Source organism: Lynx rufus, unplaced genomic scaffold, assembly GCF_022079265.1.
Source record: "Lynx rufus isolate CCGP_SWC_20201006 ecotype Redwood Valley unplaced genomic scaffold, mLynRuf1.p SCAF_2, whole genome shotgun sequence".
Taxonomy (NCBI): domain Eukaryota; kingdom Metazoa; phylum Chordata; class Mammalia; order Carnivora; family Felidae; genus Lynx; species Lynx rufus.
This window is the reverse complement of record NW_025814834.1, coordinates 126,025,025-126,052,158: the sequence shown is the minus strand read 5'-3', so window position 1 is coordinate 126,052,158 and position 27,134 is coordinate 126,025,025. Positions and strand designations below refer to the sequence as shown.

At 37.3% G+C, this 27,134-nt stretch overlaps 1 protein-coding gene across 1 annotated transcript in view; it reads right to left on the bottom strand.

Moving 5' to 3' along the window:
• Nucleotides 1-201: 201 nt before the first annotated feature.
• The window catches only part of LOC124515817 (monocarboxylate transporter 1), a 42,810-nt gene continuing 15,877 nt past the window's right edge, over nt 202-27,134 (bottom strand). Inside the window, exons 2-5 of the mRNA XM_047084850.1 lie at nt 14,214-14,474; nt 9,290-9,433; nt 4,227-5,093; nt 202-2,006 (exon numbers count right to left, since the gene is read on the bottom strand). Of these exons, the coding sequence (XP_046940806.1) occupies nt 1,738-2,006; nt 4,227-5,093; nt 9,290-9,433; nt 14,214-14,430 (1,497 nt within the window). The 5' untranslated portion in view covers nt 14,431-14,474 and the 3' untranslated portion in view covers nt 202-1,737. The remainder of the gene's footprint in view (nt 2,007-4,226; nt 5,094-9,289; nt 9,434-14,213; nt 14,475-27,134) is intronic.

Here is a 27,134-nt window from a genome sequence, read left to right as displayed (position 1 = left end):
CTTCAAAATTCCCCTCTTCTTTGCCTTAAGGAAAAGATGAAAGAAGAAAAATATAAATAAAATTAGCAATATACACAATTCCCACAGCACATAAGCTAAATGATTTAATATTAGCAAGGGCCAAAATGGATCTTGATACTGAAAATAAAGACACACTAATACTTTCTCAAGAAAATAAACATTTGGAGGGAGAAACATTTCTTAAAAAAAAGAAAAAAAAAGTTTATTTGGAAAAGCCAGCCTCTTACACAAAAGGTTTTGTACCTATACTTTCTTTCACCGTGTCAATTACAATGATATTTTAAAATTCACGGAATATAATTTATCAAGTGTCTATCATTATCTTCTTGTGCATTTTAGAAGATATTAGGTTAAAAAATATTTACAGTTTTCATTCTGGTCCATCCTCCCTATCCTTATATTAAACCCATTTCTCTACTTCTCAAGTAAGTAAAAAAAAGGGTCACAATATCTTTAGGTTTGTGTGGAAAGTAAGAATGTATCCAATAATTGTAAGCAAAACATAATTTTCTGTCAGGCCTGAGAAAAAGAAAAGGAGCAACTTTCCTCCAAATCTTATCCTTATTTGTTTGCCTGGGGCCAAATTGCTCTGGCTTTCTTTAATTAGCAAACATTAAAGAAAAAAACCCAAATATACAAAGATTGAATATCTCACACGCAGCTCTAAGACAGACACAGATATAAATGGAACCACTATGAATCAATGGGGGGAAATTCCAGGAAAATCATTAACAAAAAAAGATTCCAAGTCTCACAGTTTAACTGAGGTTTTGGTAAAACTGAAGCTGAATTCAGCTGCTGTTTGAAATCTCTGTCTGCATTTAATTAGATGTGTTGTATTTACTAATAAGGAGGCACAAATACATAGTTTTGCATATTTTAAAATTAACTTTTACACTGAAAAATACTAAGTGACCTCAAAGGGGGCAATGGCCTATAACCACTCAAAATGCATCTTTGAAAAGGGAAAACAGTAATGTAATGAAATCAATTCTCAAACACTAATAATATTAGCATCCCAAGAAAAGATTCCAGAGAGGTGCTGATGAGTACAATGTGTCTAGAATGGCCAAGATGTTTCCAAAGCTTTATGCTTTAAATTTCCTAAATATATAGCTAGCAGGCACTATGCCAGGCAACTATTGATGCTAGGAAAATATTTTAGTCAGGATTTTATAAAATCCCAACTTGCAACGAATATTTCTACTTATAAATCTTCCAGTGATGATGTATGACACTATATTACAAGTAACAATGAAACAAAGATTAATTTTAAATTTTAGACTGGTCTCAAACAAGTTAGTTGTTACTCTTCCTTACAACGTAACACTTAAAATAGATGAATTCAGCAGAATGGTTTAAAAAGTTAAGGCTCCCTAAAGAGTTCTAAAGACTAAAACTTAAGGCACATATTATAATCTTCTGGACACTGGTAAAAGCTAAGATTTAAACAAACAAACAAACAAACAAAAAAAACCCCATACTACTTCCTTCTGTCATTCTTTGCCAACCACTCCCTTCCCAAAGGTATGGCATTTTAAATTCAGGCTACTGGTAAGGAGTGAAACAAAAATTCCATCACTGAACACCTGGTATGATTTCCCACACAAATGTCCACTATTTGCATTGAGCACCACTGCTGGATAACAGGCCAGTAGAACATTTTCAGGTATCTTGGGTCACAAGCTGCTCCATTGACCCTTGGGCCCCACACGTTTAGACTGGACTCTCCTCCTCTTTGGGACTTCCTTCTGTGTCTTTCTGCTCTTCAGATTCTGTGTATTCTTTTGGCTTCTCAGCAGCATCTACACTGGTCTCCTCCTCTTTATTTTCCTTTTTCTGCTGCTTCTCTGCTTTCTGTTCTTTCGCCACAAGCCGATAATTGATGCCCATGCCAATGAAGAGATAGATGCCTGCGATAATTAGGATCACACCACACGCCCAGTATGTGTATTTGTAGTCTCCATAGATGTCATTCAGACGACCTAAAGATATCCAAAACACAGTTATGTGGGGAAAAGTGAACAAGTATACCTTTCCCAAATGAAGCTGAAGGATCTACTCAGAAAGATGTCAACCAATCCTCAAAGAGCCCATAAATGACAAATTAGTCTAAAAAAAGAACTGCTAAAAATTATCTCATCTTTTATGATGTCACACTTGGGTTTTAGATGGCCTTGCATATTTTGTTATTTTTAGCAACTTGAAAATAATGAAATCTTTCCAAATTTGAGCCAGGAAAGACCTACAGATCATCTAGAATCAATTCTCTGGATTCACAGTGGAAAAATTTGTTGCTCAAAAGAGGTTTAGGAGTCTTGCCCCAGGCCACAGAGCTAACTGCAGTCTCCTGGCCAATGCTCTTTCGCTGACATCAGCATTTCCCAAAGAGCGGTCCCTGTGAACACTTGGCCTGTGCTATACAATTAACAGCAACACCTTTCCACCATTCGAAGTGCTTAATCCTCACAACAGGCAGATTCTGTCATCATTCGCGCTGTATGATGTACACACTGAAGTACAGAGACCTTAAGTAACTCGCCCAAGGTCACAGAGCTCATAAGTGAAATAACATGGCTTTTAATCCAGGAAGTCTGACACTGAAGCTGCACCTGTAACCTCCTGAGTGTTCCCAAAGTCAAACTTAGGGAATGGCATAACATATTCTTTTCTGGTAAAGATTCACCATGTGCATATTAAATAGGCTTTGCAAGGTCCTCTGGTAATCTACCAAACTTGGGGTTTCCAAAAATTTTTTGGCCATGAAATCCTTGTTATAGTAAAATTTATTAGCATCTCACCCAATTGGTTACTTAAGGAATAAACACCCAAGAGGACTTAATACAACCAATTCAAATATGATTCCATATGCTTTTCTAACTCAGGACATCGTTCATTCAGCAATATTTATCGGGCTGACACATACACTTGGCACCGGGCTGCTGGCCCTGAGGATAAGGGAGAGCAGAGGAGAGAACATCCACAGTTCAGTGGAGAAGAGAAATGTTAATCAAATAATTATACAAGCCGTGACAAGGAGTGTTTGAAAGCAGAAAATAGGGGGTTGGGAGCAGCAAGCAGGGTCAGGAAAGCTTCTCTTACAGTGTAAATGAAGCAGGGACCTAGAGGAAGATGGGACCCATCTAGGAGGAGGGGATGGGAGAAGGATGAGGCCAGAGCACAGCAAGTGCAAAGGCAGGTGGTAGGAAGCTGGGGTGTGAGAGGGGAAGGAGGAAGGGCGGGGCTGTTGGAGCAGAGAGAACAAAAGGTGAGTGACAGGAAATGAGGCTGGAGAGATTGGAAGCCAGGCTGGGGGGCGCCTTGTAGGCCACAAGGGAATTTGCTCTCCACCCCAAGAACAATGGGAAGCAACTGGAAAGATCTCATCAGCTGGAATATCGAGTTTGTATTTGCCTGCAGAGTAGAAAACAGATTGTAGGCTGGCTAGAGTGGATATGGGTAGACCAGTCTGGAGGCTGCTGGAGCAACCCAGATAGGGGACAGGAACTGTGGATGGGGTGGTGTTGTGACAGAAAAAGTGGGCCGACTAGAATCACTGGATATGGGGAGGAAGAGAGCAGTATCAGGAGAGCTATAGGTCTTCTTTATGTATCCTTATTCCCCAAATCATACTTCTAAAAAGTATACATCTTCACTAATTTGTTATCTAGTGAGCTATTAACTGAAAGATAACCTTAAGAAACAGTTCCCAAATTATATACTCACTTACTAGCCATGTGATGTAAGGCAAACTATTTAACCTTTCAAAGCTTCTACTTCTTATGAAGTAGGAACTATGACAGTCCTATTTCATAGGCTTATGAGCTGTAAGAGGATACAGAAAATGTTTAGGACAGTCCCTGGTAAACCAGGAGCTCACATGGTAGCTATTATCAGAGGTGTTGTATTTTACATGTTTTCTACAATAAGCACCTAAGTTTTATGAAGATAAAACACTTCAAAAAAGAATGCCGTTTGTAAAAATATTGGACTCCCCTTTCAACTTGATGGTTCAATGCAATTTGATTCTGTAAGGATCTGAGCAATTATGCTGTGCCAAGCATTGTGTCAGCACTGAGGCTACAGAGATGAAAAATGCTCTCTGCCACCCAGAGGCTCACTAATCTCTGCTTTTTATCACCTTCCCAATTTTCTATGCCTGTTTTATGTTAAGAGGACCAAAGAGGTAGTAAGGCATACTATACCTAAAAGTGGCGGCCCCAGGAGGACAGGACAGCATTCCACAATGGTCACCAATCCCACAGCGCTGGAGAACCTCTGGGGTCCAACAAGGTCCATCAGTGTTTCGAATAATACGGAGCTGAGCCACCCAAATGCAAATCCAAAGAATCCCGCATAGACACAGAACCCAATGTAGCTGGAGGATAAAGGTGCTAGCAGATGACACACTCCATTTGCAATAATAGAAGCAGCAAAAAAGTACTGAACTCGAGGTCTTATCCACTTTGTGTTGGCTACAAGTCCCATAGAAGGTCTGGCTACCATATCGACGAAAGCCAGAATGGAAAGAAGGAAGGCAGCCTTCTCACTAGAGTAATGTTTACTCTTGCCATAATTACTGAGAAAGACCAAAGGAGTAAATAGTCCAAAAAACATGAGCACATTTCCGGAGAGGTATAGCAAAAAGCCTCTGTGTGTGAACAGAGATAAGTCCAGGAATTTATTAATTGTTTGGAAGACTGATCGTTTCTCTTGTTTGGGGTTTCCTCCAATAAGATCTGTATTTGCATCACCTACTCCCTTTTTTCCTTCAGATTTTCCAGCATCCTGAAGGGATTCTTTAGACCTATCTTTCCCTGCATTGGTTGGCGGGGGCCCTATCGGTCGCATCAGGGCACCAGCTACACAGCAATTTAGTAGGAGGCCCCCAAGAATTAGGAAGCTTCCTCTCCAGCCAAAGATACCGAAGAAAGCCTGATTGAGGGGGGCCAGAGTAGAGAGAAACACAGGGCTGCCTGCCATGGCCAGTCCATTAGCCAATGGTCGCCTCTTGTAGAAATACTTGCCAATCATCGTCAGAGCCGGATTCAAGTTGAAGGCAAGCCCGAGACCTGGGGAGGAGGGTTAAAAAGAATCACATACTATAATAAATGTCAGCAACGTATTTGGAATTACTTAACAAAACAAAGAAATTAAAATAAGAGTTATAAATAATGCAAATGAGACAAAAATCCTCACCATTACAGGATATACTGTATAATGGTTTAAAGTGTGGTATCTAAAAGCAGACATATGTGGGTTCAAATCTCAGCATCGCGACTTGCTGGTAATGTCGGACATGTGAGTGTCTCCTAATACGTAAAACAGGTGCACAGTGCTGTTGGTTAAAACAGTGCCTGGCATTGCAGTCTGCACTCAATAAATGTTAGTTATTTTTATTACTGTTTATAGTATTTGAAGGTGAATAACTATTTGTCTAATCTTGCAAAACCACCTGAGGAATCATTGTAATGACAGAAAAATCATTAAGTGGATAATTATCAAGTAGAGACAAGTTTTACAACAGAAAGTGCAACACAAAATTATTCCTTTTATAATAGCACCAAAGGGGCACCTGGGTGGCTCAGGTGGACAAACGTCCAACTTGAGCTCAGGTCATGATCTCATAGTTCATGAGTTGAAGCCCCACATCAGGTTCCTGTTGTCAGTACAGAGGCTGCTCCCTCTCTCTCTGCACCTTGCCTGCCCGTGTTCTCAATCCCTCTCAAAAATAAAGAAACATTTTAAAAAATGACTTTACAATAGCACCAAAAGTAAAAAATGTGCAATTTTAATCACTGCAACTGTGTAACTTTCCTAAAAGGTCAGAAAATGAAAACACACACACAAGCGCACACAGTTTTTGGACAATAAAACACAACATCATCAAGACATCAATACTCCCCAAATGAATGTATTAATTTAATGTGATTCCAATGAAAATTCAGTGCATTTCATTTTGGAATAGGGTAAAATGACTCTAAAACATACTTAAGAGAATGCATGGGAGTCAATCAGGAAGTCCTCCTGTGGTACAGGAGGAGTGGGACAAACAGTAACAGATATTTAAGTGGACTTCCAGAAGCTACAGTCATTACAACAGTGTGGCTCTGACTCAGGCATAAACACTGATCCGTGAAAGTGGACAGAGTCCATGAACATTTAATGTAAAAAAAAATATTATATATATATATATAAAATAAATATTATGTATATATAGAACATATTTTAATGTAAACATTATATATACATACACTTAATGTAAAAGTGAAGTTTTTAATTCCTGTAGAAAGAATTGTTCAATAAACAGTGCTAGTAAAAGTGAATATTCAAATAACTTCTAGATGCTTTCCCTGGTCCCTGCTTGTTCCCTACCATTTATGTTTAAGCCATTCACAGAGCATTAAACCAATACACCAGAGCAGATCACTCCACTGTTTCAAGCCTGATAGTGGCTTCCCAACCATAACCTTCCCCTACGTTAACTCCCTTCCTCATCTCATACCAGACCATTCTCACCTGTGCCAAGAAGTACACTGTTGACCTGGGGCTTAGGTTCCCCTAGATTTTCACAAAGCTAGTTCCCTGTTTACTCAGATTTCTTGGTTAAGGACATGTCTCCAGAGCACCCTACCTTCATAGACCACCTAGTCTTTCTCTGTCAGAACACTTTGTTTTGAGGCTTTGTATAGCATTATTACTAGCTGATATTTTCCCTATTTATTCATATATTTGTGAGTAGTATTGTCTGCCCCCTCCCATTAAAGAGTATGATTTAGCCCAATTTTGTTGTTCTATTCCCAACAATATCTAGCACAGTGCCTGATACACACATGGTTGTTAATAAATATTTGAGGAACGAATAAAAGAGAATAAGCTGAGTAACCATGTGGGAGCAAACAGACTTTTATATTTCTTCTTATTTTATGTAAAATGTTTTCTTCTATTCAGAAGTTTTAAATGTAAAACATGGCAGGGGGAGGGTAGGGTACCAGATGTTTAAAAATAGGCAAATAGGGGTGCCTGGGGTGGCTCAGTTGGTTAGGCATCTGACTCTTGATTTTGGCTCAGGTCATGACCTCACGTGTTCATGAGTTCAAGCCCTGTGCATACTAGGCTCCACCCTGGCAGTGGGGAGCCTGCTTAGGATTTTCTCTCTCCGCTGCTCCCCATTTGCCGGTGCATACAGGCTCACGTGCACGCTCTCCCTCTCCCCCTCACTAAATAAATACATAAATCTTATAAAAATAAAAAAAAACTTAAAAATTTTAAACGTTTACTTATTTTTGAGAGAGAGACAGACCGTGAGTCAGGGAGGATCAGAGAGAGATGGAGACGCAGAATCCAAAGCAGGCTCCAGGCTCTGAGCTGTCAGCACAGAGCCCGACACGGGGCTTGAACTCATGGACCACGAGATCATGACCTAAGCAAAGTCGCATGCTTAACAACTGAGCCACCTAGGCGCCACCCCCTTTCTGGTTTTTTAATGTTTATTTTTGAGAGAGACAGAGTGTGACTGGGGGAGGGGCACATAGGGAGGGAGACAGTATCCGAAGCAGGCTCCAAGCTCTGAACTGTCAGCGCAGAGCCCGATGCAGAGCTTGAACTCATGAACCATGAGATCATGACCTAAGCTGAAGTTGGACTCTCAACTGACTAAGCCACCCAGGCACTGCCCCCCACCCCAAATTTTTCTTCCAAAGAAAAGTCAACAGAAAAAAATTGGCAACAGATATTTGGAGGGATGGGGACTGGGAAGTTATTGTTTAATGGGGTCAGAGTTTCAGTTCTGCAAGATGAAAACAATTCTGAAAATGGATGGTAGAAATGGTTGCAAAACAATGTGAATATAGTTAATACCACTAAACTGAACACTTAAAAGATGGTTAGGAAAGTAATTTTATGTTATGTGTATTTTCACAAATGTAAAAAAAAATTTGGAAAAATAACTGTGTCTTATGCAAAGGGACAATAATTTAACATGTAAAGTTACTACACATTATTCTTAAACAAGTACACAAAAGCCATTAATAAGAATTTTGTACAAAGACAAACCCCAAATACACAGCCACAGACAAATTAAAAATATTTACTTTCCCAATAATCAAAGAGATTTAAATTAAAACGAGAAGACACCATTCACCCGATGAAATGATTTTTAAAAAAGATAATATCCTATTTTTGCCAAGGCTGTATCCCCTCTCACATGAAGGTAGAGCTCTTAGTGAGCATGATCTTTCTGGAGGGCAATTTAGCTTATATGTATTTTTCAAAAACATAGCAGTTCCACTTTTACAAAGTTATCCTAAGAAAATATTCATGTTCATAAAGGACTATTAATGTAATACTGTTTACTAACAGTAAGAAAATGCAAAAAAAACCCCAAAAACAAAAATTAAACCCTAAATATTGAACAATTAACTAAGAGACTGGTCAAATAAAATTATGGTATATAGGAGCCTGTTTGGCTCAGTCAGTAGAGCATATGACTCTTGATCTCAGGGTCGTGAGATCTTGGCATACAGCTTAATAAAAAAAAATTTTAGTATATATCTATTCAATGGAATATTGTTATCAGAATATTTAATGACATGGAAAGATGTTCATGGTATCTTGGTAAGTGAAAAAAAAAGGTTACAAAACATAATCTTATCATTTTTTGTATTAAAAGGTTATATGTTTGTACACAGAAAAAAGTATGGAAAGACATACATTAAAATGTTAACAGTCACATCCTCTGGATTATGAAGTTATAAGTAATCTTTATTATACTCATCAGTTCATTATTTTAATCTGGCTATCAAAAAAGGAAGAAGGGAGTTATTAAGTGGATCTTTTATCCCTCAGAAATGTATCTGGACATTCTGTCAGATAATTCCAGCTTTATGTTTTATGCTCTCCTGCTCCAATAGAAGGCTATTCCCTGTGTGAGGAAGAGGTAATGAGAAAGAGTAATAACCAATGATCAACCTTGCAAGAAGTTGCCTGACACATTTTATCTACCACCATTGACTATTCTTAGGACAAGAGATGCTATCATCTCTTTGATTCATTCATTCAACAATGAACACATACTGTATGATAGCAATTTCTTTAAAAGTATGATTTTCTAGTACCCTTAAAAGTATTTATATAGCTCTTCAAAATGATAATCAAGTAATTTCCATAAGGAAGGAATTTCACTCCAAAGATCTGAAAGATGAATGTAAGTGAAAAGCAAATAGCCAGTAATAAACTAATGCTTGAAAATGAACCAACAGCAACTCACCTCCAATGACTCCAACACACAAGTAAAGTTCCTGAACGGTATTACAGAAAGAAGCTGCAATCAAACCACAGCCTGACAAACAGCCACCAGCAATCATGATTGGACGACTGCCATATTTATTCACCAGGATACTGCTGATAGGACCTGGGAGAGAACCAGAAATTTAGTAGCATAGAAGAAAGGAACCAACTCCTGCATCTATAGAAGGCATTAATGACACTAAATGACAAGTTCTCCAAAATAAACAGAAAACAACAAAAGACGATGGTAAGAATATTGCTTTCTATAATTATTGCATAGTCAAAGTGTATTAGAAATAAAGATGCTAAAAAACATTACTGTGTGCCTTCTACATCTATAAATGTTGGACAGAATTTTGCTAAAATATAAAAGGACTCTGGTCTCTCCTCGGTCTTCTTCTTATAAGGCAGGACTGGCTGAAAACATCTTGGTAATGGATGTTTGTAGGCTTGTTGTCATATCTAGGATATGATCAACGTATTTAATAAGTTTGCTCCGTTTTCATTTTTTGGACAGGCACTCTGACATGATGAGATGATTTTAGAGTATTATTTATACATTATCATAAATGCAGTTTGTGTCATATTTTTAAAAAAGAAAAAAATGAAAATGACCAATATTTTTTCTAAGTTTAAGTAATTTTGCAATTAGGAAATCTAACTTTAAAACAAAAAAAACTGTTCCCAGTTTTACCTACATGTCTCAGGTACTGAATTGAGTCTTTCTTTCAGAGTTAACTTGGCTCCGTGCCTATATTACTGTTTCATGGTAACAATACTGTGGGGAAAAAAGCTTGTGGGAGATTAAGTCAAATAATGGTCAAAATATCTTGGGTCTAACAACTCAAGAAGATAGAAAATAGAGTGTTATTCTGAGAAAATCAGATTAAAAACAAAAGAAAATCTGATTAAATTTCCTCTGCTAAACAGATGAATACCAAAATATCAGCTTTTCTTGAACATGAGAGAAGGAACCAAATAAAATTTGAAGTATCATAAGGATCAGGAAGAAAAAGATTTGTTGTATTTATCAGTTTTCAAATATGAATATCAAATGGCCTCTCCTTACTTGCTACAAATAGGTATAATCTGTAAGTCCTTTTACCAAACTTTTAAATGTTAATTATAAGAAAGTCTTATCCAAACCAATGTTTTAAAAGCTGTAACACAATTCTTAAGTAGACTAACAGTATTTCTAATTACACTGAATGACATTCATTGAATTTCATTTATGTATAAGAATACTTATGTCTCTACTTCATGGATATGGACTTGTGGGAACGACACCTTTGTTTACCTGACACTGTACCTCGTCTGCCTGGAAAAGGTAGATGACTGCAAACAGAAAGGATCACTGCAATGCATCAGTAGGGAAGGGGACACAAGGAAATGATCTGCTGTTTGAACACTGCAAAGTCACAAAGCTACTGAAAACCAAGTTTCAAATCCAGCCCATTTCTCCCCATTACATGCACTCTATGTGTGTGGAACTAAACTACAAAGCAGTAGTCATACAAATCATGTTTTTCTTCTATTAGCACAGTAAATTCTGACCTTCTTCTGTTCATTCTATAATTAGTTCCCTAGAAGACAGTCTACTTTTTAAAACAAATATACAGTGTATGTATTCAGAATATACTACTGGTTATATGTTGACATATTCTATTTCCATAAACACCATGGAAAATTCTGCAGTTACTTATATTGTAGTACTACACTCAAAGTTGCAGGATGGGGGCGCCTGGGTGGCGCAGTCGGTTAAGCGTCCGACTTCAGCCAGGTCACGATCTCGCGGTCCGTGAGTTCGAGCCCCGCGTCAGGCTCCGGGCTGATGGCTCGGAGCCTGGAGCCTGTTTCCGATTCTGTGTCTCCCTCTCTCTCTGCCCCTCCCCCGTTCATGCTCTGTCTCTCTCTGTCCCAAAAATAAATAAACATTGAAAAAAAAAAAAAAAGTTGCAGGATGATACAATTAAAAGGTCAGGCTCTGACCCCAGGGAATCCAAATTCAAATTATGGTATGTATGCAAGAAGGAATCAAACCTTTTGACATCCTAGTGTTTCAGAGTACTCACTAAGTCTATCTCAGGGGCTGGCTCCAGAAATGGCTGCTAGGAGAGACTTCAGGCTCAGCTTGAATTTGTATAAAAATTTTTCATTGACTTTCTAAGTCACTTCATGAAAATATCAGACCACGGCTGGTTTGGAAATAATTGGAATTTATAGCTTATGTAAGATGAAATAATTAAAGGGGCGCCTGGGTGACTCAGTCAGTTAAATGTCCGACTCCTGATTTTGGCTCAGGTCATGGTCTCACAGTTCATGAAACTGAACCCTGCATCGGGCTATGCACTGACAGTGCGGAGCCTTCCTTGGATTCTCTCTCCCTCTTTCTCTGCCCCTCTCTGGCTTGCGCTCTCTCTCTGTCAAAAAATAAACATAAAAAAAGATAAAATAATTAAATACTGGAAGAATATTCATGAAATATTTCCATATAAATTCCATATAAATTTTCATATACATTCTGTATAGTCAGAATTACAAAGGTCAAAATAACTGCCACATCGTTGATTCTGTGAATTAGAAGTTAATACTGTGAAGCCCACAATATTAAAGTAGGAACGTCAAAATGACGTACGTTAGTGTGAAACTGAAAATATGCAAATTTACACTTCCATGTTAAAAAAAAAAAACCTCAAGTAAATAAATCAAAAGTAGGCAACTAAGATTTCCTCCCTTAAAAATACACTTATGCTCTAACAAGCATCAGTATATCTCTCTGAACCAAAGCATTAAAAAAGCCCACTAAACCACTCATAGGTCAAAACATATTAGCGTTGAGGGTGTGGCCCAAATACAGAAGTTACAGAATTATGGCAGTTTAAAAACTGATGATAATTCTTAGGGGATATACCACTTAGGAGCCAATCAAAACAAAATAACCCATTTAGGAAAAATTCCACCACAGGCTCTCAATAGGCAATTTGTCTTTCAGAGTTATTTCAGGAAGGATGGCCCCAATTAGCTATCATTAAAAATAGAGAGGGGTACAGTTCATAGGCCTATTATAACACGAATTCAGAGAAAATGTGCTAGTTATCTCTGGGTGAGGACAAAGAAGGAACTGTTTTCCCAGAAGAAAGTGTCATGTGCAATTAGCACAACTGACATCACTTACTTTTGATGCAAAATACAAGTGGCTCTCAAGCTCTGTGACAGCTCCAAATTGCAACATGTGAACCTCTGGTTCATCCTCAGCTCAACACACATTGAACACACACCTGGAGTACTTCTGGATAATACTTATGCCAAAAATTTCTTCAAGCCATCATAGTCAAAATCTGATTTGAAAATCCAGGCACATGGAGTTCAAAGCCTCTAAAACTACTGGCTCTTACAATCTAAATAATGTCCAAAGTCCCTTTTGGTTTCTCTGAATTTATGAAAAGAAAATAACTACTACAATATAGCACTTAGGTTCTCTTAAAAGTACTTAAACAAAACAGGCATACCTTCAAAATTCAAAAGGCATAAAAAGATACGCAGTGAAAAAAGAAGCCTTCCCACTCCTGTTCCAAGTCACCCAATTCACCTCTCTGTAAGGCCACTAGGTTACCTGTTTTTTCTGTGCAATGAAATTATATACTTAATTAAATTAGGACTTCAACTATTTACTGTTTCAGAAGTTTATGTTATTGTCTCAGTTGGATTATGAACTCCCCAAAGGCAGGGATCAGGATCAAGTGTTCTCTGTCACTCACAAGACCTAGCCTAGAGGAAGTGGGGTGGAGAGAAAAAAACAAACAAACAAGACCCAGCCTAGGGTGAAATATGTGCCTAGTGCTTAATATTGGTTCAATCTGCCACCAGGTTAGAAGCCCAAGGCTAAAGTTTTACAGTTGAAGTATAGAATCTTTATATTGGCTGGCTATTAAGGAGCTACATGTGAAAATAAGCTAAGGTACTAAACTGCCACCAAAAAATAGTATTAACAGAGGCGAAAGCTTGGCTAAATAAGCACCATGAGACACTGTCAATCTCAGTAAATAAATACACTTGGCTTTAGAATCTCTCACTAAGTAACTATACATTTTAAGTATTATGGAAGGTTTTGACTTCTACACGTTACATTGTGATTTGATGTTCCAAGGTGAAACAAACTATTTTAAATGATGTTAAGTAAGCAACTTACTCTCCGTATCTCCTTTAAAACATGTCAAGGAAAACAGAAAGGAAAAAGTGATGAAACTTAAGCTAAAACTTAAGTTTAAGGCAAAACTGAAATGCTTTTAAAAAAATTTTTTTAATGTTTATTTATTTTTGAGAGAGAGAGACAGAGTGCGAGCGGGAAGGCGGCAGAGAGAGAGGGAGACACAGAATCTGAAGCAGGCTCCAGGCTCTGAGCTGTCAGCACAGAGCCCGATGCGGGGCTCGAACCCACAAACTGTGAGATCACGACCTGAGCCAAAGTCGGATGCTTAACCAACTGAGCCACTCAGGTGCCCCTGAAATGCTTTTAGGACAAATAACATCACAAGGAACAAGGGGAAGATTTTATTCAGTTCTTTAATGCTAATACCATGAAAAGATTTTATCTGAGACTTTGAACCATGCTACTATTCAGGTGAGCCTGATTTATTTCAATTCTCCCAACATCAATTTAAGAAAAACCTTCATGTTTACATCTCAAGAATCTAGCAGAGAGCAAGAAGAAAAACCAGTTGTGCACATGTCATTTTTCTGAGCGCTTTTTAAAGCTCAATGATTAGGAGTTAGACCAAATCACAGCTCCTTACAGTTTCTCATTTCTGTTTCAGAATACTACAGGGGAACAAACAGAGCAAGAGTTGTCATGGTTAACAAGAATGAAAAATATGAATAAAACAGCAGGCCTTGGGGGTTCTTACCTCCACCATACATGACAGCCAACATGATTGAGGATATCCAGGACACTTCACTGGTGGTGGCATTGAAGATACCTTCAATTTCTTTGAAGAACACAGTAATGGATTTGGGAAACGCATAAGAGAAGCCGATGGAAATGAAGGCTCCAACTACTACCGCCCACCCCCAGCCTCCATCTGGGGGAGTATATCCAACTGGACCTCCAATTGCTGGTGGCATTTTATGTGTAGATGAATTCCAAAATGCAGTTCAAATCCAAATATCTGAAAAATATAAAATTAAAATACCATGTCAACAATAAAGCACTCCCACCAGCAAGGCACTTGCACACTTTATGGCCAGCTCTCAAGTAACTGAATTGTTTTTCAATATTACTTTTCCAATAGAGATTATCTTCTAAGGGCATTATCAGAAAAAGAGTCTTAGAGCCATGGTATTGCCCATAGTTCTTAGTAGGAAAACAGCTCCTTACCATTTAAGGAACCATAATGGAAATAAATCCTGTTCAGTAAATATAGCCTTTGTGTTTCAAGTAAGCCTACTTGTTTTAGAAGTTAATATAATTCCTCAAATTATTGTGAATAACTAAATGCCTCATTTGATTTATCTGCATGCAAAATCCACGTAACACATGCCACACACAAGTTTCAAGTTTTAAAACAGACTTTTATAAGTTTTCCCCTTTCCCAAAATGTATTCTTCAATACTATTTTCTTTTTACTTTCTCTTATATGCTGACAGAATATTAGGAAGTGGGTACCCAAGTCACCAGATACATAGCAATTTGCAAAATAGATCATTCTGAACACACAAGAATTTCATTTAATGGGCTGGAAAATTATCTCAGAAAAGTTTCTTTTTATTTATATAATTGCTTTGACTCAAGATATTTTTTTCCATTATATGACAAGAAAAGCCCCTAAACAATAGCTCAGTCAAGTATCATTAAATCCACAAATTGAACTATGATGTCAAAAGATGATACTTCAAATTAAAAATTGTCCCCTTTTCTTGAAGTGACCTAGTACTAATGAATAGTATGGTTAGAAAATGCAACTTTCAGGGTGCCTGGGTGGCTCAGTTGGTTAAGCGTCTGACTTTTGGTTTCAGCTTAGATCATGATCTCATGGTTTGTGGGATCAAGCCCTGCACTGGGCTCCGTGCTGACAGCGTGGAGCCTGCTTGGGATTTCTCTCTCTCTCTCTCTCTCTCTCTCTCTCTCTCTTCCCCTCCCTTGCCCACATGCTCTCTCTCAAAAGAAATAAACTTAAAAAAAAAAAAGAAAATGCAACTTCCTGTTAAATTATGAATAAGAAGATACGAGTGAAAGGAAACAACGAAACTAAAAGACAGCCTACGGAATGGGAGAAGACATTTGCAAATGACTTATCTGACTAAGGGTTAGTATCCAAAATCTATAAATAACTTATCAAATTCAACACTCCCCCCAAAAAAACTCAGTTAAGAAATGAAAAGACATGAATAAACACTTTTCCAAAGAAGTCATCCAGATGGCTAACAGACACATGAAAAGATGCTCAATATCACTCATCATCAGGGAGATACAAATCAAAACCATGATGAGATATCACCTCACACCAGTCAGAATGGCTAAAATTAACAACACAAGAAACAACAGGTGTTGGTGAGGATGTTGAGAAAAGGGAACCCTCTTGCACTGTAGGTGGGAATGCAAACTGGTGCAGCCACTGTGGAAAACAGTATGGACGTTCCTCAAAAAACTGTTTCTTCCAATCCATCTGAACACTTCAAATAGGATTTAAGAAATGAATGTTGCAGGATAGGAAAAAAAGTAGCCCATAGTGGAAGCTTCCCTAAAAGCAAGGACATAGGTTGTCTTTATTCACAAAGGACATAATTGTCCATATAGGCAATGCTAAAGAATATTAAGAAAAAGGTACTAGAACTAAAAATAAATTTAGGTTTCAGGATACAAGATTAATAAACAGAAATCATCTTTTTATAAACCAGCAATCAGAATTTTCAAGTAAAAAAAATAACATTTACAACAGCATCAGAAAACTACTGAATAGGGATACATCTAATAATGTACAAGATGTATACACCGAAAACTATGAGATATTACTAAGAAATTAAAAAACAAAAAAAAAATTAAAAATACAAAAGATAACCCATCCTCATGGTTTGAAAGACTCAATATTTAAATTAGGCAAATATTTCTAAAAGCATGTAACACATATATTAAAAAGTATCTAAATTGGATTTCAAGCTACAGGTTGGGAGAAAATATATATAAAATATATCCAACAAAAGACATGTCCAAATCTTTTATAAAAAGATCTTTTATGGTTCAGTAGTAAAAGACAAGAAACTCAAATAAAAATGGACAAAAGATTTGGGTAATTTATCAAGATACATGAATAACCAAGAAGTACATGAAAAAATGATCAAAATTATTAGTCACTTGTGAAATGCGAATTATAATAAAGAGATACTGATATAGGGGCACCTGGGTGGCTCAGTTGGTTAAGCATCCGACTTTGGCTCAGGTCATGATCTTGCAGTTAGTTCACAGGTTCAAGCCCCACATTGGGCTCTGTGCTGACAGCTAAGAGCCTGGAGCCTGCTTCAGATTCTGTCTCCCTCTCTCTGCCCCTCCCCTGCTCGTGCTCTATCTCTGTCTCTCTCTCTCTCTCTCTCTCTCTCTCTCAAAAATAAACATTAAAAACAAAGAGAGATACTAATATATATCTACTAGATATATCTACTAGAATGACTAAAATTAAGACTGATAATACCAAGAGTTGGTGAGGATATGAAGCAAATGGAACCCTCTGTTGCGGGTGGTAAAGCAAAATGGTACAGCCAGGTTGGAAAACATTTTGGCAATTCCTCATAAAGTTACACAAACATATGATCCAGCCATTACATCCCTAGGCATTATCCAAGAAATGAAAACATACATCTTCATAAAGACTTTTATGAGAATTCTCTAATAGCTTTATTCATAATAGCTCAAAACTGAAAACAATCCAAATATCCATCAACAAGTGAATGGAAAAACAAATCATGAGATAGCCATAAAATGGAATACTACTCTGCAATAAACAGAACTACTGATGCAAACAAGAACATGGGTGAATTGTAAAAATGTTCTGCTAAGTGAAAAAGGACTAGACCTAAAACTATATTCTATATGGTCACATTTATATCAAGTTCTAGAAAGGCCAAATTCTAATAATAGAAAACTTATCAGGGAGTGAAGAGAAGAGACTGACTACAAAGGGGCATGAAAGAACTTTTCAGGGATATGGAAATACTCTAATGATTTGGCAGTAGTTACTCATCAAATTGTATATTTAAAACTGGCTAATTTTATTGTATGTCCATAAAATTGATTTAAAAAAATAGTTCAAAGGCAGTGTCAAGGCAGATAAAATCTGTTTAGTGGCACATGGAGACAATACAAAAGCAAAAGATGATGGCAAGCAAATTTTCTCTCTTGGCCATCTGGTGGTTAAAAATAAGAGGAGGGGCGCCTGAGTGGCTCAGTCAGTTAAGTGTCCGACTTCAGCTCAGGTCATGATCTCATGGTTCATGGGTTTGAGCCCCGCATCCAGCTTTGTGTTGACAGCTCAGAGCCTGGAGCCTGTTTCAGATTCTGTGTCTCCCTCTCTCTCTGCCCCTCCCCTGCTCACGCTCTGTCTCTGAAAAATGAATAAACCTTAAAAAAAATTTTTTTTTAACAAGTAAGAAGAGGAAAAGGAAGAAGACAAGGAAGAGGAGATAGTGCTCTCTTCTGAGAATTCACAACTACAGGCCTGGGTGAGCTTATGGTTGGCAGGGCAATGTCTGTGGGAAATTTCTGTTGTTCTTCCAGAGATATGTTTGACTTTGTCAGTAAGATTTCCCACAGACAAAGCCCTGCCAAACATAAGCTGATGATCTAAAATTTCAAAACACTCAAGAACCAATTAACCATGAGTGAAGTAAAGCCAACTCAATATAGCTGGATTAGACACAAGAACTAAAGACAATGGTATATTTGAAATGATTAAAAGCATGAAATAAGAAATTAAGAACACTAAATAAAAGCAACACATTAAAGACTATTAAAAGAGTAGTTGACTTGAAACAGAACTTCTAGGGGCGCCTGGGTGGCGCAGTCGGTTAAGCGTCCGACTTCAGCCAGGTCACGATCTCGCGGTCTGTGAGTTCGAGCCCCGCGTCGGGCTCTGGGCTGATGGCTCAGAGCCTGGAGCCTGTTTCCGATTCTGTGTCTCCCTCTCTCTCTGCCCCTCCCCCGTTCATGCTCTGTCTCTCTCTGTCCCAAAAATAAAATAAAAACGTTGAAAAAAAATTAAAAAAAAAAAAAAAAAAAAAAAGAAACAGAACTTCTAGAAATAAAAAGTGTACACAATGAAATTCATAACAGGTTAACCAGCAGACTGAACATAGCTAGAGAGACCATGAACCTGACGACAGGTTTGAAGAAAAGTCAATTAGGGGAGAGCTTTCTTCTTGATCTGTGAAAAATTTAGAAAAATAGACTTTAGAATGGGAGGATGTGCATACATCTAATGGAGCTTTGGAAGAAGACAATGGAAAGAATGGGGAAGAAGCAATTTTCAAGAGTTAATGCCTATACCTATTCCAGCTTCGATGAATATGAACCTACAGTTTGAGGAAACTCAACCAGATAAAGAAAAAAAAACAAAACAAAAAACCACCAAGAAAATATAGATTACATAATCTGGAGATAATCACACTGACAAAACAGAATTCTCACTGATTTTGAAAAACTCTCAGCCACCATGTCTTCAAATATTTGTTCTTCCCTTTTCCCCTCCTTCCACTCCCTGAGACTCCAACTGGATGTGGACTGAACCTTCTCAAGGTATCTACTCTCTTTTTCTTCTGTGTTTTCCATCCTTAGTACAGTTCCATCCGTACTGAGAATTTGAGGCTTGGATATTATCTTCCTCCAGAGATGATTCTCATTTACCTAAGGCTATATAAACCCAGAATCTCTTTAAGAATGTTTCAAGGACCAAGATGTTTTGTTCATCCAGATGACCTGAAATCACGTTGCAGTTCCTTTGAGGACTGGTTTATCTCAAATGCACCCTTACTCCTATGGCACAGCCCTTTAGGATCCCAACCAAAAAGAACAGGATTTACCAGAGCTCTTACTCTTGGTGAGCCCTAGACTCCAAAATTTGTTCCTTTGGATCTCTGAAGCTTTCCAAAGCACTACTCAGGCTCCCAAGAGAGTTGCTCCTCCTTCTATAACCAGAAATCTGCTGACCCCATAATCATATCACTATTGCCATAATTAGGAAGCCAGCAAAATAAGAAGCTGCCAAAAATCACGTTATCATCAAAATCAGGAAGTCGGCACAAAGGCTGTTAATATCTGCAGTTAGCTCGAGAACAATATGTACCTCCTATGACATCATCAAGATGGATCTCATGTGCTCTGCTTCTCAAAATCTCAAAGCCAATGAGTAGACATAGAGACCTCTGTTCTAATTTTGCCTTACAAATGTCAGATGATCTATCTGACTGGCAGAATTTAAATCAAATTCAGAAATATAGTTGCAAGGGAACCTGAGAAATGTAGTTTAGCTTTAAAGCCTATGCAATATATTAATGTACACTAGAAAAGAGGATGTAATGGATGCTAAACACCATTTCCAAAATATACCTTAGACATACGCAGTATGATTTATGTAAAATCTAAATTATGTAAAACTATATATGTATACACACACATATCTCCATACCAGTGTCTTTATAAAAAGTGTACATTGATACTATTATATACAGACATACACGAAATGGGTATATAAAAAAATGAAAAACTGTTATAAAAATTTCTAAATGCTTACTTACTGTCAGTATTTGTATTTATCTCATCATGGACTAGCAATATACAACAGACCAGCACTGATCTGTGGGCCATACTTAGTAGTGCTCCTTCAAAATTATCTGGGAGAAGTGATTCAAGAATGCTAGGCAAGGGCATCTCCTCCATATCCTCCTGGCATTGGAACTAGCCAAGATTGAGAGGATCAGATATAGACGGGAGGCCACCACAATTATAAATTTGTTCTTATCAGGAGTTTCCCTTGGTTAATTCATCAGGATGGGTGAAATTATGCCACAATATAATTCCCAACCTATTCTTGTTCACTGGTGAAACAAACAGGGCTAATGAAATGGTGAAGTGCCCAGGGAAATAAAGAACATACTGTCCCATTTCCCTTATAGAAGAGGTTTAGACGGTATGAGAGGACATCTCCAAGAGTTATTCACAACCTCACTAGAGTTGCAGATAGGTCCTAATCTGATGCATAATTTTCCCTTCTCTAAGAATATTGTTTGCACAGCAAGAATTGCTGGCTTCTCTGGATTTCAGGTACTTCGCCTATCCGAGGATCCATAGCTTGTTCTCTAAGTGAGAACAGTGTCAACATTCTAAAGTAATATTCTTTTCCTTGGAACTGTAGTCTTTAGTTTTACTCAGTGTGCACATCATTATATGACACATCATTACTTGACTCTATAGTTTGCCTTAAGGTTCACTCTTGGTGTTGTAGATTCTATGTCTGGACAAATTTATAATGATATGTATCCATCATTATAGTACATAATAAGTACTTTCATGGCTCTAAAAATCTTTTGTGCTCCCTCTATTCATCCCTCTCTCCTCTTTAACCCCTGGCAACCACTGATCTTTTTATTGTCTCCATAGTTCTGTCTTTTCCAGAATTCCATATAGTTGGAATCATACAGTATGCAGACTTTTCAGACTGGCTTCTTTCACTTAGTAACAAACATTTAAGTTTCCTCTAGGTCTTTTCATAGCACATTTCTTTTTAGTGCTCTATAATAATATTCCATTGTCGGCATGTACCAGTTTGTTCACCTACTGACAGAATCTTGGTTCCAAGTTTTGGCAGTTGTGAATAAAGCTGTGTAACCTCTATATGCAGGGTTTTGTGCATATAGAAAATAACCTACTGCCTTGTATATTAATGTTACATCTAAAGTTTATTATTAAGCTTAGGTTACATAGAATATAATTTCTGGCATATTATATGTTGTATTCTATGCACTTCAAATAGATTTCAAAATTTTGGCACTAAATATTTAGCCCAATTTATAGGAAATACCATATAATCTAACTGGCCAGTTCATTTTTAAACCAGTCAAGCAAAACAGATTTCTGTCAAAGTCATACCTCATTTTAATTAAAATAAATGTATTGACCCACATCCTGTGGTAACTATTTCATTTTTTAAATCTAACTTAAAAAACAGAGAGGAAAGGAGTTTGTCGTCCAGAAGGAATAAAGTCCTGCCTCCTCCAATATTTCTCACCTAACCCCTCTTTGGATTTCTGTCATAAGACTCTCTCTGAGACAATGCATTCTGCAATTTTCTCTTGTTTGGGGATTCCAGAGACTTTGGTAGTCTGGGGCAATGAGCCACTGCAAGAATTAGGATAAGTCAAAGATATACTTTTCTTTCATAGTGGGGTTAAGGGCTTTTAGATAAAACAAACTGAAAAAGGAAAGGAGAAGACTTCAGGCATCTATTTTCAGGAGACATGATTTTTAGTTTAGAGTACATCTGAATCTGAAAATCTGAAGAATAATTCCCTTAAAAATATAACCCAGTTTAAAGATTAAAGATCTTTGTCCTAGGGCATTTACCTATGATTCAGGTGGGATAAAAATATTTACAAATTGAAGCTTCCTAAAATTTCTATTGGAATAAATATAATAAAACGTTATTTAACAGCTCAGTTCTGCTAAAGGAAATAGTCTTGATTCTAAAATTATATTAAACAGAACTGCTCCAAACATTAGTTTCATGAGTTTTTCCCTCACTTAAGTATGAAAAAAGAGAAAAGCACATGAAATTTTTCAAAGAACCACTAAAAAGATTAGTTCACCCCAGATTGTTTACACACATAGACATCCATGCAGATGGCAAAGCTATTTAATGCATCAAGCTCTGACTCGAAAAGCTAATACGTGCTGGACGTGATTAAACTTTGAGCTTAGCTGCCAGCTATGATTTGTCCCGGTTAGTTAAAGCAGTTACAATTTTTAGTCACTAAGACTTGCCTCATCAAGTTAAAAATACCTTATTCCATAGTGTCAAAAATTTAAAACTTCAAGAAGCTTTAAAAAAAAAAATTCAGAAGTTAACAAGAAGTCTAAAAAATTAGAGTATACAAACTGTGAAAACACTTCAAAAAACCAGATACAGATTCAACATAATTCTGCTACTATCTAACAAATGGCTCTCCTTATTAACTTAAAAATTCTGATGGCACCTAGTAAAAAATTGTGTAATATCATTATTTAAATATAGTACTTCCTTTAAAAATAAGAAAATTAAATATATTAGTTCCTTTTAAACTAACCATATCTCAGCTATAAACATAAGGGTTCATACAAAAAGTAAATTATGAGAACAGGGTCCCTTGCACAGTATTCAGAGCCCTGCTGAGAAAGAGTGCCCAAGTCTAGAGGCTAAAAGGGATTAAAGTTTAAGATTTTAATCCTTACAGTGTGCACAGTGGCCTTCCTATCAGCTAGCTATTATTTTATGACTCTCTAGCAGTTCCCTGAAAATGATGGAGAGATTTAAAAAAAGTGATATGGTGACGAGAAAGTTCTTCATCCCTTTGCCTTGTAAAGGACAATAAGAAACAACCTTAACTTCTTGGCAAAGACTGTAGTGCAACAATTGCCTAATTTCTCTTCTAATTGTCTTCTGATTTATTTCCTTTTTTCATGACTCTCAGGAATTGTGCAAGTAAACTCATCTGAAAAGCTGAAAATTTTCTCCATACCCCCTGTGCTCTGCCCCCACTCCACAAGAGTTACAAAAGCCCTTGCAAATAGTACTACTCATTATGTTTCCTACACTTTTGAGATCAACGTTGAAAACAAAGCCATTTTTCTAAAATGACAATGGCCAGTTTGTGAACTTAAAAGAGGCAGAAAGTATCTAAAATCAATAATTTTAAAATAAATTGTTACTAAGTGTAGACTAGTTTAAGGTTTCGAATTTACATAGAAACATTCACATGGAAAATCCAGAAGGCTGATTTACTAAAGCTATTACTGCTAAAGTAGCTAAGTTACTACTCATTACTACTGGCACTAGTCCAGTTTCATAGCTTACAGAACCACCCACCCCAAGGTAAATCCCAAGATCCAAGGTCTAGGAAGCCTCATCTTTTTACCCTCTTTTCCACTTGAAACTGAACAGAAAGAAACAAATGATTGTGAAGAAAGCAAAAACAGTAAAAAAACAAACATAAAGCACCAGTGAAAGCAGAACCATAACTATACTATTGTTGGCTAGCCAAATACTCAATAGTTATGAAATGCATGATTTTGATCAAACGGAATATAAAGAACCTAGAAAAATATAAACCTGGCTCTGCAAACTTCCAACTTATCACTTGAGGGTAAATCCAACTCGCATTGTAAGAAGTTAAATACACCACCTTTTTTTCCCCCGTAAGTTTATTTATTTTGAGAGAGGGACAGAAAGAACCCCGAGGAGGTTCAACAGTGTCCACACAGAGCCCGACGCAGCTCAGGATTTCACCAGTGTAAGATCATGACCTGAGCCAAGACAAGAGTCAAGACACTCAACCAACTGAGCCACTCAGGCACCGCTAAATACACTATTCTTGAAGAGAAATTAACAGTTGCTTAAAGATTTTGGGTCTGTCCTTCTTAATATATGAAAATTAACTCTAGATTATGCTTTTATTTAGCTCATATTAATAATCTCTAAAAATATCAATATTTTAATTACTAATAACTTCCAGATTTTTTATTATTTACATGCTCAGACTATCCTACCAATAAATATAAGATATATTTCTTTTTTAATACAACAGATCTCATAAGTTTTTGGTCTAAAGCCACCTTAAGCAGATACGTAGTTGGACAAGGGAGTATTTTAGCAGCCTATTCACATAATTGTGGATATTCTACATTGATCCTACACCAAAACTTGATAAATTATCATTTATCATTTCTTAGTGATTAGTTACAATGTGCAAACTAAGGACTCCAACCTTGAGTCTTGAGGGGGCCCTTGGAGGGGCCCATAAACCACACTTTGAGAGAATGGTAGGAGATGGTACAGAATGTACTATTTTTCTATTTTTCATTGTAAGTTGTAAATCTATTTAAATTATATACATGTATTTTATAATTTGATAAAATTATAAGTATGTATATAACCTCTCGCTTAATAAGTAACTGGGAGCATGCCTGGGTGGCTCAGTCGGTTAAGCATCCAACTCTTGATTTTGGCTCAGGTCATGATCTTGCAGTTCATGAGATCAAGCCCCACGCTGGGCTCTGCACTGACAGCTCAGAGCCTGCCTGGGATTCTCTCTCCCTCTCTCTCTCTGCCCCTGCCTTTAGAGCACTCTCACTCCCTCTCTCACTAAACAAACAAACAAATAATTTTAAAATAACTTTGAGTAAGTATGTCAAATCTTTGCTATTTTTTAGTCAGTCAAAAGAAAAAAATGTAATGCTTCCTTTAAGAGTTCTTTGTCTTATTAGGTATTCCCTGTCAATCCCTTAAAATATTTAGTCTCAAATACCATATGTAGTCTTGGAGAGTATTTTCTACCCAAACTGGGGAATTTTTTCTAAGTTTTTCCCAACAGAAAGCTCACACAATACATACTTGTCAGGAGGCTGAGCACCATGAAACAGATGAAACCTAACATTTGTAACTGTCCTCATTTCTACTGTGATCTAGAAAAGGGCTGCTGTTTTAAGTAAATGTATCATGTGCCAAAGGACATGTGATGAAATGGAGAGTATATGTAGGATCTAAGGGCCCTTTCACCACCTAAATAAGACTGAAAGCGGGGGTGGGTCAGAAGTCAAGGGGCAAGAGTTTCTCCAAGATAAACAACCAATACCCTTAATTTCCAGCTTTTCTGCCACCTCTTTGTCCACTGTGGTCTTATGTACAGATTGTTCAAGCATAACACTTTTCTATCTTTCCATGAAGGATCTTCTTTAAATACTAGTCAACTACCATATGCTCAGCTGAGCAAAGTCACAAGGCTAAAATTTTTTGAAAAGGCAGAGATAAATATTTGTCAATAACATAGAGACATGGGGACATAAAGACTCACCACTGAGAAAGGTTTCCAGAGAATGGAATTTAGTGCCACCACTGAATGACCGGCATCGTAAATATTCCTGGCTTGTTTTGTGAAATGGGTTTAAGTTTTCCTACAGGGCTTCCTGGCACTCAATATATCACCTTTTATATCAATATATCTATATAGCAACAGTTAGAACTACTTTTGCTGTACCATGAACAAAGCCAGGTAAGCAACTCAATGAATGACAAACATGGTATATTTTGGCTATTTCCAACTTCAACTAAATTCCATAAGAAACTACAAAATGCCCAAGACTTTAATATTAATAGTGAGTGAAAATCAATTTTTGCTTATATCTGCTTGAATGGGCCTACACTGATGCACTTCAAATTAATTTATCTTGACTTTGTTTAATGCTCTACAATAGCCCTATGAAGTTGCTATAGCAACCCAAATTTTTAAATGTCAATCCTAATTTCTTGTAGCTGTTTTAAAAGAGAGGATTAAAGTTTTGTAAGTACCACAGAGAACGGGTGAAACTGATCATATCTGCAAATGAACAAATATGCAACCTTAAAGGTAGTGAATATACATATATGAACATCTGTGTGTATACGTGTGTATGTATACATATTTACTTATTTAATCTGCTTTTGTTAATCTCAGTTAATGTCATATACAATCTGAATTATACCACTCTCAATTCTCCTTGTAAGAAAATGATTTCTGGCATCTATTCACCCAAATAAGCATAATTTTATGCAAGTGGATGGGGGAGGAAGTATGGTCCCTGTAATGTGTAGAAACTCTGAATCTGGGTTCTGGTTTCCCTGTTGAGGGTTAATTTTAGTATTTTATTTCTCTCTTCTCTCCATACCAGTGCAATTTCTTTCAAAAGTAATCTACTTGTAGACCCACAGAATAGATGGGTTTATTTATTTTGAGAGAGACTAAGAGACTGTGAGACGGGGAAGGGCAGAAAGAGAGGAAGAATCTCAAGCAGGTTCCTTACTGTCAGAACAGAGCCTAACACTGGGCTCAGACTCACAAAACTGTGAGATCATGACCTGAGCTGAAATCAAGAGTCAGACACTCAACTGACTAAGCCACCCAGATGCCCCAATTAATATGCAGTTTATACTGAAAACAAGAGTTTTCAAAATAAAAAAGAGAAACCTCCACTTACTTTTAAAGTCTCATTTGCCAACTATTAGCATAATCAAACTAATGCCAATAAAAATATTTCTCCCTTTAATAATTAAAAAAAAATTATGTTGTGGGGCACCTGGGTGGTGCAGTCGGTTAAGCGTCCGACTTCAGCCAGGTCACGATCTCGCGGTCCGTGAGTTCGAGCCCCGTGTCAGGCTCTGGGCTGATGGCTCAGAGCCTGGAGCCTGTTTCCGATTTTGTGTCTCCCTCTCTCTCTGCCCCTCCCCCGTTCATGCTCTGTCTCTCTCTGTCCCAAAAATAAATAAACGTTGAAAAAAAAATTAAAAAAAAAATTATTTTGTGAGAGACAGAGAGAGAGAGTGTGCACACGCACAAGTGGGGGAGGGGCAGAGAGCAGGAGAGACAGAATCCCATGCAAGCTCCATGCCATCAGCGAGAGCCTGATGTGGGGCTCGAACTCACCAACTGTGAGGTAATGACTTGAACCAAGATCAAGAGTCGATGCTTCACTGACAAGCGCCACCCAGGCGCCTTTCTCCCTTTAATAATTTAATGTGAAACTCAAAACTTCCATGAAAAATTGTGAAATTTTTAAA